This window comes from Trichosporon asahii (assembly GCF_000293215.1).
Source record: "Trichosporon asahii var. asahii CBS 2479 unplaced genomic scaffold scaffold00018, whole genome shotgun sequence".
In the NCBI taxonomy this organism is placed as follows: domain Eukaryota; kingdom Fungi; phylum Basidiomycota; class Tremellomycetes; order Trichosporonales; family Trichosporonaceae; genus Trichosporon; species Trichosporon asahii.
Genome location: NW_014040906.1, coordinates 912,231 through 927,244, shown reverse-complemented (window position 1 = coordinate 927,244; position 15,014 = coordinate 912,231). Strand labels below are relative to the sequence as shown.

General features: G+C 58.7%; 7 protein-coding genes across 7 annotated transcripts; 4 read left to right on the top strand and 3 right to left on the bottom strand.

Moving 5' to 3' along the window:
- Positions 1-835: 835 nt before the first annotated feature.
- A1Q1_08266 (uncharacterized protein) lies at positions 836-1,372 on the top strand (the record flags this gene model as incomplete). The annotated part of the gene is made up of 1 exon (XM_014326413.1): positions 836-1,372. One exon carries the CDS (start codon positions 836-838, stop codon positions 1,370-1,372), a length of 537 nt encoding a protein of 178 aa, XP_014181888.1.
- A 54-nt stretch (positions 1,373-1,426) lies between these two features.
- On the bottom strand, positions 1,427-3,382 carry A1Q1_08265 (alpha-1,6-mannosyltransferase; the record flags this gene model as incomplete). The annotated part of the gene is made up of 4 exons (XM_014326412.1): positions 1,427-1,471; positions 1,523-1,936; positions 1,980-2,613; positions 2,661-3,382. 4 exons carry the CDS (start codon positions 3,380-3,382, stop codon positions 1,427-1,429), a joined length of 1,815 nt encoding a protein of 604 aa, XP_014181887.1.
- A 1,417-nt stretch (positions 3,383-4,799) lies between these two features.
- On the top strand, positions 4,800-5,303 carry A1Q1_08264 (uncharacterized protein; the record flags this gene model as incomplete). The annotated part of the gene is made up of 2 exons (XM_014326411.1): positions 4,800-4,825; positions 5,084-5,303. The coding sequence occupies 2 exons, from the start codon at positions 4,800-4,802 to the stop codon at positions 5,301-5,303; spliced, it is 246 nt and encodes an 81-aa protein (XP_014181886.1).
- A 183-nt stretch (positions 5,304-5,486) lies between these two features.
- On the top strand, positions 5,487-6,035 carry A1Q1_08263 (uncharacterized protein; the record flags this gene model as incomplete). Its single annotated transcript, XM_014326410.1, has 1 exon — positions 5,487-6,035. The coding sequence occupies one exon, from the start codon at positions 5,487-5,489 to the stop codon at positions 6,033-6,035; it is 549 nt and encodes a 182-aa protein (XP_014181885.1).
- Positions 6,036-6,774: 739 nt separating this feature from the next.
- A1Q1_08262 (uncharacterized protein) lies at positions 6,775-8,647 on the bottom strand (the record flags this gene model as incomplete). Its single annotated transcript, XM_014326409.1, has 2 exons — positions 6,775-8,440; positions 8,529-8,647. 2 exons carry the CDS (start codon positions 8,645-8,647, stop codon positions 6,775-6,777), a joined length of 1,785 nt encoding a protein of 594 aa, XP_014181884.1.
- Positions 8,648-10,556: 1,909 nt separating this feature from the next.
- Positions 10,557-11,249, top strand: A1Q1_08261 (uncharacterized protein; the record flags this gene model as incomplete). The annotated part of the gene is made up of 1 exon (XM_014326408.1): positions 10,557-11,249. One exon carries the CDS (start codon positions 10,557-10,559, stop codon positions 11,247-11,249), a length of 693 nt encoding a protein of 230 aa, XP_014181883.1.
- Positions 11,250-12,692: 1,443 nt separating this feature from the next.
- Positions 12,693-14,277, bottom strand: A1Q1_08260 (N amino acid transport system protein; the record flags this gene model as incomplete). The annotated part of the gene is made up of 2 exons (XM_014326407.1): positions 12,693-13,872; positions 13,922-14,277. The coding sequence occupies 2 exons, from the start codon at positions 14,275-14,277 to the stop codon at positions 12,693-12,695; spliced, it is 1,536 nt and encodes a 511-aa protein (XP_014181882.1).
- Positions 14,278-15,014: the final 737 nt, after the last annotated feature.

Sequence of the window (15,014 nt, the reverse complement as noted above, 5' to 3'; positions counted from 1 at the left end):
GGGGGTAGGAGAAGGGAGGAGTGTTGTTAATATTAAGGTAGGGGGCAGGGGTAGATAGGAATTAGGGAGAGGAAGGCTATCATAATAGTCATAAGTATTAACATGGGTGAGCTTGGGGGCGACCTGTCGCTTAGGAGCAGGCGCAGCAGGGGGGGAAGAGGAGCTACAAGGAATCGCGGCCTCCTCCTCAGACCTTTGGCTGCCGCAGCGTACGCCAGGGAGATCTGAGGGGAGGGGAGCTACAAGGAACCACGTCCTTCCCCTCAGACCTGTGGCTGCCGCAGCGTACGCCAGGGAAGTCTGAGGGGGACGACACCGAATGCCAGGGAGGCCTGGGGAGCTACAATGGATTACTTCAACCAGATGCTGAACAAAGGCAGTCGGAGCGGAAGTGGAAGGGGTAAGAGTTGTGGGCATGGCTGGAAGCAGCCTAACGCTGGGAAGTGGCGAATAATGGAGAGAAAGAAAAGGGTATGTCGACTTCAAGCGGCGTTATATGTAGGGAAGGAAGAGGAGGAAAAGAAGCAGTGAGGGTGTTGTTTGATGATCCGAAGCGTCAAGCTTCGCGGACGGGCGTGGGATATCGGCGATCTTTGTGTCCACCGCCGATCGACATCGGCCACGAGGCAACTGCCCGTCGTCAAGGCCGAACCCCATTGTGTCGGGACATCATTGTTCAATGTGGTTGCGGCGACTGGTTATATAAGATGCCGCGACAGTACAGATGCTTATGGAAGAGCCTCCGTTGAGGTATCCTCGCCGCCACCGAAGGGGACCAGACCTGGTGGGTAGACACGAAGAGAACGGGACTAATGTGGCACAGCCTACTCCAAAAATGCGACTTTTCCCCACCCTATACCTCCTAGCCACCACAGCCCACGCCCAGCACCTCTGGGGCTGGGAACCAACCTTCACCATAGTAGCGCGACTCCGGAAGGCTGCCTACACCCCCAGCCAGAACACGATCAACGACGTGTCGCGCCTCCGGACGCAGGAAGACAGCAGCAATGGGTACGAAATCGTGCGCATCGACTCGTGCGTCCAGTTCGGCGGGCAGGACTGCGTTTCAGACTGCCGCCCTCTGCAAAAGTTCAACACGGACGGGAAGGGTGTCAACAAGTCGCTGAAGAACTGGAAGTCTGTAGCCGTGACACGCGGCGGGTATGACTGGGCACGCATACAGCGCGAGGACTCGGCGTGGATCGACCTCTGGCGCCGCCCTGATGGGAGGTGGGATATGTACGAGAACGGCAAGGACACAGGTGCCCTTGGGTTCTGCGAGTTGCCGGTCGAGGGCAAGGAATCGCTCTCGTCGAGGTGTTCCGACGCCGACACCGACGCCGTCGTCGCACTCGCGTGCTACCAGAGTTAGCGGTCATGATGCATAAGATCACCTGTACAATGAGTCCCAATCTATGGCTGTATGCTACTCCTCCTCCTCCCACTCGGTCTCCTGCTTGTCGACGTCGTCCTTCCACTGTCATGTCAGCTAAAAGGCCAAAAAGAACTAGCTGAAACTCACCCTATCGGAAATACCGTGGAAGACGAGCTGCCGTCCGCCAGTCTTCCACGTCTCGTACCCCGCCCCCCAGTACCAGAGGTTCTCGCCGGGGATGTACTTGACCGATCCCGAGCCGGGGAGCATGGGGAAGTACTGCCGGATGTACTCGATCATGCGGTCGATGGCGAACTCGGGCGCCTGGAACGCACCCTCCTGCAGGATGAGCACGTCGCCGACGCGAACAGGGCCGCGGATACCGCGCAGCTTGTCCGGCGTCACGCCGTAGCGCACGAGGAGGTATCGCAGCACTGCGTCCGAAAAGACGCCCGTGCCGCTGAGAGACAGCGCGTCGAGCCGCTCGTTCTCGCTCGCGCCCTCCGCGTCCACCATGTCCACGATCGTCGTCACGGTGTCGAGGAAGATCGGATGGAAAGGCTTGGCCTGAGTGTCAGTTCACAGCGTCGAGGAGTCAACTCACAGCAATCACGTAGCGCTCAAACTGAAGACTGCGGCCGTAGTCGCTCTGCCGCGCCGAGTCCTTCAGGAGTCCGAACGACCACTGCGTCCACCGCCGCAGCTTGATCGTGCTCTCCGAGTCCCACGCAATGGACACAACGACATTGATGTCCGGGCTCAACAGCGAGGTCTGGTCGTACGGCGGTCCACGCGCGTCTGTCCGCCGGTGGCCGTGGTAGACCGGAATGTGCTTCTGGCCCTTGGGCAGTGTTGACTTCTTCGGCGGCGCACACTTGCCGTCCGCGTCCTTGTCGTCGCAGTCTTCAGCCTTCTTCTCCTTCTCCTTCGGCTTCGGCTCCTCCTTCTTAACTTCCTCCTTCACCTCCTTCTTCTCCTTGCCGGCGTCCTTGGCCTTAGTCTCAGTATCCTTGCCGTCTGCGGCCTTGTCGCCCTCGGCCCTCTCCTCCTTCCCGACAGGTGACCGCTTCTCCCATACTCTCCGGTGGCTAGCGTCGGCCGCCTCGTGCGACTTGAGAATTCTCTCGACGACTTCCAGGTCCGGATGAAGCACAGAGCGCGCCTCGATACCCCACAAATACGGGTGCGCTATCGGCGATGTGTCCGAGTCCGCATACACGCCTCCCTCGAAAAGCATGCTCATGTACCTGGCATCAGCTTACATTACATGGCTTCGGCAGCTTACCTGTAGATATCCGCTCGCAGCGCCGCGGACATTTTCTTCCACTTGGTCGGCCACGGACCGTTGCTATACATGATGTTGCTCTCGCCAATCCACTTCGACATCTGCGCGTTGATACGGTGGTCGTCCGCGACGTCGACTTTCCACACTGCGCCGTCTCGAGCAGGCGCCGCCCACTCCGCCTCGGGGAGGAGGTCGGCCAGACTCTCGTCCAGCGGCAGGGGAAGTAGGGCAGCCCACATACGGAACAGGTCCGGGATGCCTGAACCTGCGAGCTTGTCGGTCGAGATGAGGTTTGGCGGGAAGCGGCCGATGAGGGGGTGCTGATGCGTCGCGACCTTCTCGACAGTCGCGCGGAGCTCACGGAGATACGGCGAGTCGGTCATCGCGACCTGCAGCTGCCACTGGAGACGCTTCACGTACTCTTCCGAACTGGGCGAGAGGGTGTAGTTGCCCTTCGGAAACTTGGGCGGGGCGAGGAGGTCGCGCGCGGCTCGCTCGGGGTCGTAGCCTGCATCGTTGATGATGCGCATGCGGATCTTCTCGTGCTCGGCGGAGACCTGCGCCAGCGTCGACGAGTACAGGTCGGTGAGGGCATCGTCGTCGATGGTCAGCAGCTGCCGCTCGACCGGCCACTGGTAGATGAGGACCGCACCCACGACGACCAGGACGAGGACCTTGGCCAGTGTCGCGGCCCGAAACCCTCGGATCAGGACGCGCGGCATCGTGGGTGGATCGCAGCCACTGAGAAAGAGTTGGTAGTTTGTGATGAAGGAGAGTGTGTTGCTGTGAGACCCGCGACGTGCGACCTGAGACCTGCCGTCGCGTAAAGTGGCCCAATGATCGAGGCGGCGTACCCCACGGGGAAGGGCCAGGCGTGAATCGGTTGCAACCCTGCACCAAGGGCGCGATATTTCGCAGCAGCCGTGTCGATCAGCTGATGGACGGAGAGAGCAGGGCCATGCGCTGACTGCGGATACGTAACGAGAGCGGTAGATAAGCTAGTGGATGATGCGAACACTGCAAAAGTGCATTTTTGTGCAGGAGCCGGTTATCCCGTGCTGATGGATGGCGAACGGCAATCTTCCCGGTGGCCGGTGACCGCTTGCGCGCTCGGAGTGGTGCTCGCTTGCAAGACAGGTACCCCTGTCTTTCCCAAGCTCGAGCACCCCTTCCCGGATCCGCGGAGGACCGTTCACCCGTGAGAACTACTGTGTGCGCATGCACTAGTCCGCCGGCGTGCTGAAGCATGACCGTCGCCATCGTCAAGGAGATGAGCACTCTGAAACGGCAACCCCCAGTGCAAGGTTGTAGTCTGCTGCGCGCGCATATTGTGGCAATGGAGGGCAGGGGCTGGCACGCCGGTGGCATCCGCACTTCGGCCCGCTAAAGATAAGACCTGCCGTGCTTCCAGAGTGAGGTTGTTTGCATCGCTTGTCGAAGGGAAGAGGGTGCGCCTCCGTTGCTGCTGGTATGCGCCACGCACAACTCGCCGATCGGTCGGACGGATGGCCAAGACGATCCTCAGCACATGACTGTACACTGCTCGCCATATGCCATGCTGCCAGGGCAGAGACGGTGGCCAGGAGTGGTCCACACTCAGCCGGCAGGCACACAGTGATCAGCGCTATCAGAGACAGTCCTCAGGAGATGGCAGCGTAGGACCTATTGGCCACACCAAGTCTCCTCCCATGCATTTAATCGTCGTTACAGCTGCATGCATTTCACCTTCGTGCATCGATGAGAAGGCATATATGTGCCACGTGCTAAACGCCGATGGATGAATTTCCGACTGTGGCATGAAATGGTCATCAAACTCTCGACGACGCCGACACGTGATCTGAGCGAGGCGGATCCCTCCCTGGGTGCGGGCGCGGGCGTGCACCGTTGTCGATTTCTCTACGAGCCTTCGTACAGGTCTTCTTTACCCGTCAACCTTTCCTAGACTAAAGTAAGTCCACAGCACCCCCGCGACGACGACACTCTACAAGAGGACGACGACTGCGTACCCCGACGACGCCCATCGCGCATCTACGAAACGGCAAATCCTTGAAACTCGAATTTTGAGGCCGCCATACCCGTCACATTAAAACCTTCACATATCGAGAAACGACGACAGCTAACTCTTCGCCAGAAAAAAAGATGTCGTTCCAGAGCAAGATCTTCCGGTGAGTGCAAAATACGAGACGTCGAGCTGCAGGAATGTTGCGTTTGGACATGGATTTGGACTTGATGAGGGTGAAGGTGGTTCAGAGACGAGGGAGGGGCGCAAGGTTTCTGATCTGCTGTCTGATGTGGCAAACGTTTCTCAACGTCGGAGGACGGCAAGGCGGCCTTATCGTGCCGCGTACAGCAGGAAGGATATGGAATGAGCGCAAGCGGCCGACGTCTCGTCTTTACTGCCCCGAACTCCACTGACCTCTCAGCACTGCCAACGCTCCTCGCACTGCCCCCACCGAGGTTGAGCAGCAGATTGCCCAGGCTCTCCTGGACCTCCAGAACAACGTTCCCGAGCTTCAGTCCGAGCTTGCTCCCCTCCAGATCTCCTCTGCTCGTGAGGTCGACGTCAAGGGCGGCAAGAAGGCCATCGTCGTCTTCGTCCCCGTTCCCCAGCTGAAGGCTTTCCACAAGATCCAGCAGCGGTAAGTTGTCGTGTTCCCTTCCCCGAGTATCCTGAATCCTGTACGGAGCGGCGGGGGTAGTAGGAGGTCTTTTTCAAGAGCACCTCCCTTTCGGATTGCCCTGGGTGGATGGTGCCGGGTCTGGCGGTCCCGCATGTGATACTGATACGTCTTTCTTTCTCAATCGCACCTCAAAACTCGCACTTCAATGTCAACATCAACTGCAACTTCAACATCCCTCCTCAACTTCGATTTCAACTTCAACACCTCAACCGCAACCTCACTTCAACTCATCAACCTCAACCTCATCCTCAACTGCAACTTCAACTCCGCAATCGCAATTCTCGAACTACTCTCTCCTCTCGTTTTTTACCTTGCGTTACTTCAAATCGAAATTTGCAGCCTTACCCGTGAGCTCGAGAAGAAGCTCTCGGACAAGTATGTCGTGTTCATTGGCCAGCGCCGCGTTCTCCCCAAGGAGTCGCGCAAGTCGAACGCCAAGCTCGGCCAGAAGCGCCCCCGTTCGCGCACTCTCTCCGCCGTTCAGGACGCTACCCTCGACGACCTTGTCTTCCCCTCCGAGATCACTGGCCGCCGCACCCGCGTCGCCCAGGACGGTGCCAAGCTCGGCAAGGCCTACCTTGACGCCAAGGACCAGAACCTCCTCGAGTACAAGCTCGACGCCTTCTCGTCCATCTACCGCGCTCTCTGCGGCAAGGAGGTCGTCTTCGAGTTCCCCGTCCAGGCCTCCGACTAAGCTCATCGCGGCTCTTTCGTAGTTGCTAGGTGTATCAGGGTTACGACATGCATTTGGCCCGTCTAGGACTGGTCTGTACATATTAAAGAGCAGCCGGTGCAGCGATACTATGTGCGGTGCATCAGAACAAGTTGCGCACGCTTGTCGTCACACGATCAGTTTTATATCGCTAAGTCTGGACGCCTGCGGCTGTCCGGTCGGGGTCCGAGGGCATTTTCGCCAAAGTCAAACCTCTCCCACGATGGTCATCAGTCTTGACGCGTCCATCCAAGCACACCCGCATAACTGAACCCCTGGTCGCAGCTCTCCTTTTTGTGCTCTTATAGCTGTCGAAGGATTAACGGCCACCCTAACATCTGAGCATGAGAACATGGGTCATGCGCACTCCCGATTCTCCTTCTCTCCCTTCAGCGCGCAGCTCATCGTCTGGCAAGCCGAGCACCAAGAAACATTCAACTTGAGCTTAGGGTCGGAGGGCGCTTCGCCTAGAGTTATTGTCCCCCACAGTCGAGCGAGATGACCAACTTCCAGGCTCCCAACGAACCCAACGGAGCTCGGGAGGCGCCCTTCGCAGGATCGACATCCCCCACGCTCGTCAACGCCCTTACACACCTTACTCTCTCCCGCCCCACGCTAACTTATGCTGACCTTATACTCCTGCTGACCTAGTGCTCCTCTGCGTGCATCAACCCAAAGTGCATATGTGAAGGAATGAGTATGTGGTGGTAATACAGAATGCTTAGTAGGCAACGACGCACTTGCCCTGGATGCACTGCACGTCTCCGTCGGTGAGGGAGCCGCAGTCGACGCCTCCGGCGTCCGAGCAGCCGCCGCAGTGCTCAATGTCCGAGAGGATGTTGACGCAACGGTCGTTGCAGTACGCCCACCCAGCGCCAGCAGAGCACGGGGAGGCGGGGGCGGTCTTCTTGGCAGCCGCGCGGCGGGCGAGCGCGGCCGAGGGCGTGGGCACGGCAGTCGGGATGGTCGCGCCCGCGACACACTTGCCGAGCGTGTTGGTGCGGTACCAGACGTCGTCCTTTGTGTCCTTGTGCGTGCTCCCGTCCGCGCGCGTGAGGAAGCCGCCAAACTTGGTCAGGCCGATCGCGTCCATGTCGGGGATGAAGACGTTGTAGATGTTGTACGTCGCGTCGCGGGCGCCGATGTAGCTGGCCGCGAGCGTGTGCTCGCCACTGCTGCTCTTGTAGCGCACCTCGACCTTGTCCTCGTCGTTGTACGGCGCAAGCACGGCCATGGAGACGTTGAGGCCGTTCGCGTTGTTGTTCTCGGCGCCGGTGTACTTGCATGTGTACTGGTTGCCGATGTCGACCATGATCGTGTCGTCGAGCTCGACGACCTCCTGGCGGGTGCTGCCGTCGTTCATGCGGACGTTGATGACGACAGAACCGATGCCAGACTCGGGAGGGACGGACCGGGTGCCCATGTTGAAGTTGCGGTACTCGATCGGCTTGCCGATGGACATCTCCTGCACGTCCTTGACGCTCAGGAGCGAGGCGTCGGTACCGGCCGAACCGTCACGGTTCGTGTACGTAATGTCGAATGAAGACCACTGGCCCTTGAGGTTGTACAGACGCGCCGAGCCGGTGAGGAACGAGTAGGCTCCGTTGCGCATCTGCGGCCAGAAGGTGGCCGAGATAGGGAAAGGCTCAAGCGGGCCCTGCAGGCTGACGCTCGAGGGGGCGAGGTTGACCATGCGCTCGAGCAGGTCGGCGCACGTGTTGAAGAACTTGTCCTGCGACTCGGCGAAGCCGCGCATCGTCACGTTGCCGTCGGCAGCAAAGGTTCGGGTGTCAGAGGACACGGCAGGGTTGTTCGGGTCCCAAGGCTGGCCGATCGGGTTCACGCGCGTGTCCTCAATGTGACCCTTGGCGATGCTGTTGTCGAAGCCGTCGACAGTGGTGTCAAAGTGGTGGTACGGCTGGCTCGTGATGTGTCCGTTGATGTTGGCGTGGACACCACCGAGCGTGTGTCCGCACGCAACGAGGCCGATCATCTCCTCGGTAGTGAAACCCATGCGCTTGAAGATCTCGATGTGCGACTCGGTCGAGCCCTCGGGCAGAGGCAAGCGGCCGGTACCACCGTTCTGGAACACGTCCTGGCGGCCGTGGTACATCGGAATCATGGGACCACCGCAAGCACCGACGGCGACGATAGCACCGAGGGCGATGATGTCGGACAGAGACACGTCCTCCTGCTGGTAAAACTTGTACTGGGTCATAACGGACGGGAACGCGATACCCTTGTTCTCCTCAAAGTCGAGCTCGTAGTCGATGCTTCCGTCGACACCGCCGGTGCCGGCCGCGGCATCGTGGTCGACAGCGTCGTGGAACGCGGTGCGGAGCCACTCGGCAGCGTTGTTGCGGTTAGTACCGCCGGTCTTGCAGGGACTGCGAGTTAGCCTCGGGGTTGCATGCTCTTGATAAGCTTGTCGGGAGGCACGCCAGCGAGCCTGACAACGGATAAGCTGAAACTCACGTAACGATCTGGAGGAAGCGCGAGTCAACCATCAGGCGGCGGAGCTTGTCAGCGTCCGACGCCTGGGTGACCGTAGCCAGCGTAGACAGCAGCGAGAAGAGGATTCCAGCGACGAGCATCGTGCGGTGCCCTCTCCCTGGGTGTGTTTTCGTGAGTTTTTCAAGAGACGGGGTTGGGGAGATCGCCTGCCTCCGGGTCACGCTAGCTTATAAGCATAGTGCCTCAATGATCGCCGTCTGCATTCTTTCTCTTTAGGTACAGCGTATCCCTTCCGCTGCAGAGCCCTGAGGCGCGATGACCGGTGTTCGGAGGCTGCGAGGGTGCTGCAGAGCCGGCGAGGTCGAGTAGGCGGCTTTGACGAGGTGCTCGGGAATCTCGATGTGGCCCAGCGCGCGCTGCATGCCAAATCAAGGGACGAGGAGGGCAAACGCGAAGAAAGTTTTCACGTCGGTCTCGTATAAACATCATGTCCTGAGTACAACCCTCTGCAGACCCTCAGTAAGCCCTCTGGAGTGACCCGGGTGGCCGGCTCTGGTGCTCGGGGTGCGATGCCAAGCAAACGCTTTTGTCCCAGGTCCTATCAGATAAGACAATTTTGAGCCCGGCCGAAATTTCATCCCATCCTCGGCACGTGTCTGGCTGTCCCCTCCTCGCGCACATCTGTCCGAGCTGGCCTGGCAGACCAATCTCCCTTCTCGCTGCTACATGCCCTTGCCGAACATGACATACCCTTGCTCTCAACCTCTGCGTCCCTCTCCTGGCCCTGTGGTCGTGTGCGCGCCGCCGTTAGCCCATCCGCTGTAAGCTGTGCTGCCCGACGCCTCCTGCGTAGTCGTGCCCGAGCTCCTCGTAGCCTCCAAGCAGCCCAAAGGCGTCGTATTTGGGCCGGCAGATCTGGGGCTGTCGGGAGGCGCGTAACGAGATCTAGACGCGTCCGACCACCCGAGGTCCAGCCCCTTCTCAACGTTCACCACTTGCTTCCTTGTGCTATTGACACCTCTCCATCTTCAATAGAGTGTCACGGCAGCTTGCGACTCGACATTGAGGGTGCGTAGCAGCCAGCTCTACTGTACGCAAATGAGATGCCTGTGGGCTGCGACCACACGCTGCCTGATCATCCGATGGCATCCTGGTATCGCCCGCTGCACACATTGGTCGTTGCCGACGTATGCGTCTCTCGATACCTTAACGCGACCAGTGCATGCTTCTCGGGGGACGACGGTGACTTCGTGTTGCCGATGCCAAGTCAAATCGTGCCCTAAAGCAGACTGCAAGCCAGTGGCAGCGATCTATTTCACTAGGCAGGCGTGGTCTTGGCCTTCAACCATCTACGCCACGGCGTCAGGTGACTCGGGGACGTCGTGGGCATTCATGCCCCAACTCGGAGCGCAGGAGAAGCAATTCAGACGCCCAAACGTCTACAGAGGGGGAAGATGCGGCCTTCCATACATCAGCGGACCCTTCGAGGAGGATTCTGGTTCGGAAAAACCTTCCGGCGCCGATGCTACGCTGTCGCCCAATCGCTGTACACCGACTTCACTTGTGGCTGCCCTATCTGAGTAACTGGGCGCCGCACCGACTTCAATGACGCATGCGCGATGATCATGACACCTCTGGTGGTCACGAGTGCGTAGACGCTACTCTTTTCTTCATGTAGCGGTCGCCGCACTCCGACGAAAGGGGTGAGGCCATGTGAGCACTGGGGTCTCGGTTCGCACGCACACCAACAGGCTTATGAGAGGTTATGGTTCCAAGTCTGTGCTAGAGGTACGCCTTCCCTGCAAGGCAAGCTTCATCCGAGTAGCCCCACGTCTTGTTCCCAGCATAGCCTAGACTTGCCGGGGCATCGTTACATCCAACCGCTGTTGCCGTCCGCGCCCGGTTAGAGTTAGCCAGGAACGAATGCCAAGCCGCGATCTTGAGTGCCGTTTCATATAGCGTCATGTGATGAGCCTGCACCCGGTACAGGCTGTTTACGATAAAAACGTACCCTCTGGGAACAATGATCAGCACTACTCACTCTTCGCCATGTCCTGTAGCATCCAGGAGTTCGACCCCGCAGCTGCCGCCGAAGACCTGCAGCACCAGTATCACCGCACGACCAAGTGTGGCGTAGCTCCGGGAAAATTGGCACCCGAGCTTGTCATTCTCCACGATGTGGACGAAGCGCGGGACGTGATAGGAGAAACAGGGTACGAAGGCGACGACGATACACCCGGCTGGCCGTCGACGGGCAGCCTGCGGCTACACCTCGAGTCGACTGGGACGGGTTCGATCGGGATGCACGACATACTGCACGGGTTCAACTACATCATGAAGTTCCCAAAGCTTCCAGCCTCGGAGAGAAATAAATGGCGACCGTCGCCTGAAACCGAGATCCTGGTCGTATCATCGCCGGAATTCAACGCCCTCGAAATCAAATACAGAACCCTACCTGGGTTTGTCATCGACGAAGGCTATGTGGCGGACCATAAGTTCCAGAGGAGGGAGCCGGATCCGGGAGACGGCGGGGACGACATAATCCGTCAAGCGCTCGCACGCTGCCAAGGTTGCTGGGAGAAAGGATATCACCGCCCGCAGGTCGACATCAGCTGTAAGGCGTTTGGCGTGCCCGTGCCGGGATACCCGAACAATGTGTCGCAGGAAGATATCGAAAAGACACGGGCATGGCTCAATGGCGCTCCGCCTGAAGAGCCTGGGAGCGAGTTTAGTAGTACTTGAGGTTGCCATGCAAAGGAAACTCTTCAGACTTTTGAAGAGGCATACTCAGCTGTGACTCGTACCGGGCAAAGCTACTTACATCTCACCCTCTGCATCACCGGCCCCAATTATATCTTGCGATGACGGCTAAAGCATTGCTGCAGGCCAGTTGAGGTTCCACCTGTGTGCCACCTGTGACATTTGTCAATTTTGCCTTCACAGAAGCCGTGCCGGCTTTCCGGAGCAGTCGTCAGAGTTGGAGGGTAAGAGGTAACGTCAGAAGTTAACCGGCAAGAGAAATCAGTCTCGCTTTGGGGAACGACTACGGTGGAGCCGATGCAGCAGAGCGTGTTCCATGGCGCAGCGTGGGCGGTTCGGACCTTGTTACGGAGCAACGGCGATGACGATGGGCCTACGCAGTCGCGAGCCGCTCGGCGTGCGGTGATCCGTTATCAGTAGATTCCGGTGATCTCACGTCAGCCTCAGCCCCAGCCTAACGACATTCCGCAGAGGCTCTTCTGTTCTCCGCAGTACTCGAGCTGGTACTCACCTTTCATGTCACTGTTTGAAGACCCTGCTTCCCTCTTTCCTGAGTCTCTTTTAGGCTTCTATGCACAATTAATTGAACAGAGGTTGTCGGTGATATGGTTGTGTCACCGCAGACGCCTTGGGGCAATTAGGCAAGTTCCGACCAGTCCGCAGTTGGAGCATACCCTCCCCAGGAACTCTGGTACTGGAGCTGGGAGCGCCAGCTCGAGGGGAGTGTCCCGCAGCTTCGGCGATAACGAGGCTGCTGGCGTCTCCGCATTCCCCGGTTCAAGCCGCATCGCGTTCCTTGCGAAGCTCATGCCAGAGTGGCGGATTGGCCCACCGCCGCGGCAATCCCGGAACGATAGTGGAGGACGGTTGAACCGCATCCAGTCATCGGTAGAACACAACGGAGCGGTGACTGACGATACCAGTGGCGTTGAGGCGTCGTGTGAACAGATCGCCGCGGAATAGAACACGCACTCGCAGGCTGTAACCTAGGGCCCCGGCCCCACGGCTCTCCCGCGGTCTCCCATCAGTAGTGGCAGAGAACGCCTCGAACTTTGACCAGTCGCCGCGACTGTAACCGTATCGAGCGTCGCTGGTGACAGTCCGGTGCGAGTGAAGCGGAGAGCGACGACTAGCTGCGAATGAGATGTCCGCAAGAGCAACGAGGAGATGGAAAATCGCATAATGCCCTAGATGCATTGTTACACTTGGATTTGCGGGAAGCCGCTTGATCTGGCTTCTGAATGTCACTACTTTATCCTAAGGATTACGTTTCTACTACTTTTAACTTGCTTTGACTACGTTACTTTACTTGATGAACCGATGATATGCAGTGATACCCGTTGGAACCATGAACTTGATTGATTGAGACTGGAGAACCTGTTGACCCAAATTAAACGAACGGGAAGAGGGGGTGAGAAAGAGAGCTTAAGCCTTGCACGAGAAGGGCTTGCCGACGCTCTTGCCGGCGTAGCTGTCGACAATGTCCTTGACGGACGCGTATGTGCCCGCGCCGAGGATGGTGAGGCCGACGGCGATGATGATGGCGTTGACGATGGTGAGGGCAATGTTCTTAGGGCTGCTGAAGCATCCTCCCTCCTTGATGAGCTTGAACCACATGATGCCAGGGAGGTAGAGGGTAAACGCCGAGTTGAACAGGGCCGCAGTGATACCGAGAAGCGGGCTGAAGACTGGGATGACCTCGGCGATGATCCACGAGCAGAGGACGAGGCCGAGGACGACGCAAATCCAGACAGCCCATCCTCGTGCAGTGTTGACGTAGCGAACGATGTTGTTCTTGAAGAGCTTGTCCATGATGAAGCGGCCATCGGTCGTGACAAGGATAGCACCCGAGATGAAGATAACGGGAAGGGCAAGACCGAAAGCGACGCGCGAGATCGTGTGACCAGCGCTCAGGAGAGCAGGGCCCTTGACGCCAGGGCCGATGAAGGCGTAGCCGAGAGCACCGACACAGGTGTAGATGGTAATCATGACAATACCGAGCACGCCGACGGCCTTGGGGAAGTCCTCGGGGCGAGCCATCTCCTCCATGTACGTGAACTGTCCAATCGAGAAGGCATAGGCGAAGAGGACGTTGCACGCGGCGAGCATGCCCTGGACGAATGTGACATTGCCCGCGCCGGCCGTCCAACCAGTGTTCCAGCCCTTGCTGTGGGCGTCGATACCCGCGGCGATGAGAGTCACGAAGACAGCACTCATGATCGAGATGAAGTCGACGTAGCCAAGAACAGACATCTCGGCGAACGACGGCGGAAGAGCGCAGAGGAAGAGGAGGACGAGGGTGACAACACTCCAGACGAGCGCGCAGATGGTGGTGTCGTCGACGATCGTCTGGAAAGCCATCTTGCCCGTGAGGAAGTGCGAGCCGATACCGAGGATGATGAAGAAGACGAAGATGACCTCGAGGCATCGCGAGAGGATGACACCAGCAGTACCAGGCAGCAGCAGGCGGCCGACATCGCTGTAGTGGTGCACCTGCGGGTATCGAAGCTTGACCTGCCCAATCACGAAGGAGGTGTACACAGCCATGCAGCCCATTCCGACAGTCAAGATTGTACCTCCGACCATTCCAAGAGAGGCGAAGACGCTGCGCCGTCAGAATCGCAAACGATCACCGAAAAATTGGGGAAACTCACAGAGGCATGGAAAGCGTACCGAGCGCAACCGCCGTGATGACAAGAACGATGACAAGCTGGAACCAGGTGAGCTTGTGGAACTTCTTCTCTCCGTGGGCGGTGACCTCAGAGATGTACTCGACGCGGTCGGCGTCGGTCTGTCCTGGCGCCGTCTTCTCCTTGTGCCTGTGGAAGCCGTTCACCTCGAGGACCTTGGTGATGGTGTCGTCCTTGCTGAGCTGGCCGTTCGGCTGGGTGACATACGCCGGCAGGTGCGTGTTGCCCTTCTCGATGTCAATATCGTCGACGACATCGCCGTTTGGTGTGTACCCATCGTACTTCTCGATGGACGCCTCGCGCGCGTACTTGTCCGACATGGTGGTCGTCGTCGGTTTCGGAAGATCAAGTGTGTTGAGTGAGAGAGATCTATTTGGGTCTAGTGTCGGGTCACTCGAGCTCTCAAAGCACTAGTGCGGGCGTTAAGTGCGGTTCGAGATGGGATTGGGAGAAAGATGTGTGGGGTCCCAAGGTTGGGCGAGATGAAGCCCCGACTCGCCCCGTCGAGCACTTATAAAGTCTTTTTCTCGTCCAATCCTGCTACTCGTCGGCTCAGCCGGACATCCCGCGCAACGACGCTCTCCTCCACCTTTGGTCCCCGGTGTCTCCACTCTGGCACCGTCGGCTCAGGGCGGCGGCGGTCAGGACTGTAATAATGAGTCGTGTGCGGCCTGGAGGCCTGATGGCCAGGGGCGGGCAGTTGCCGCTCGAAACGAATCACTATAGCCTGCCTGCGAGCAGCTGCCCTGGCTATGCCAGGGTCCGAAGTAACATAAGCCCTGGGCTGGTCCTTCTGCAGAATAAGGCCAAACGCAAGCGCCGTCTCCGCAGCGAAAGGATGCCAGTGAGAAGAGATACGTACCAGGGGCGGTAGAATGGGAATGCCGTGGTAGCTCCTTGGCGAGGTCAGCAGTAAGCGACAGGCAGAGAGTGCCGTGTCAGCGGGACCCAGGGGTCACCTGTTCCCCAGTTCCGTGGCAAAACCGATGAAGTTAATTTTGGTTGGGCAGGTGGTCAGCAGGGCAAACTCCAGTCACTTGCCCGCGGCAAGCCCCCT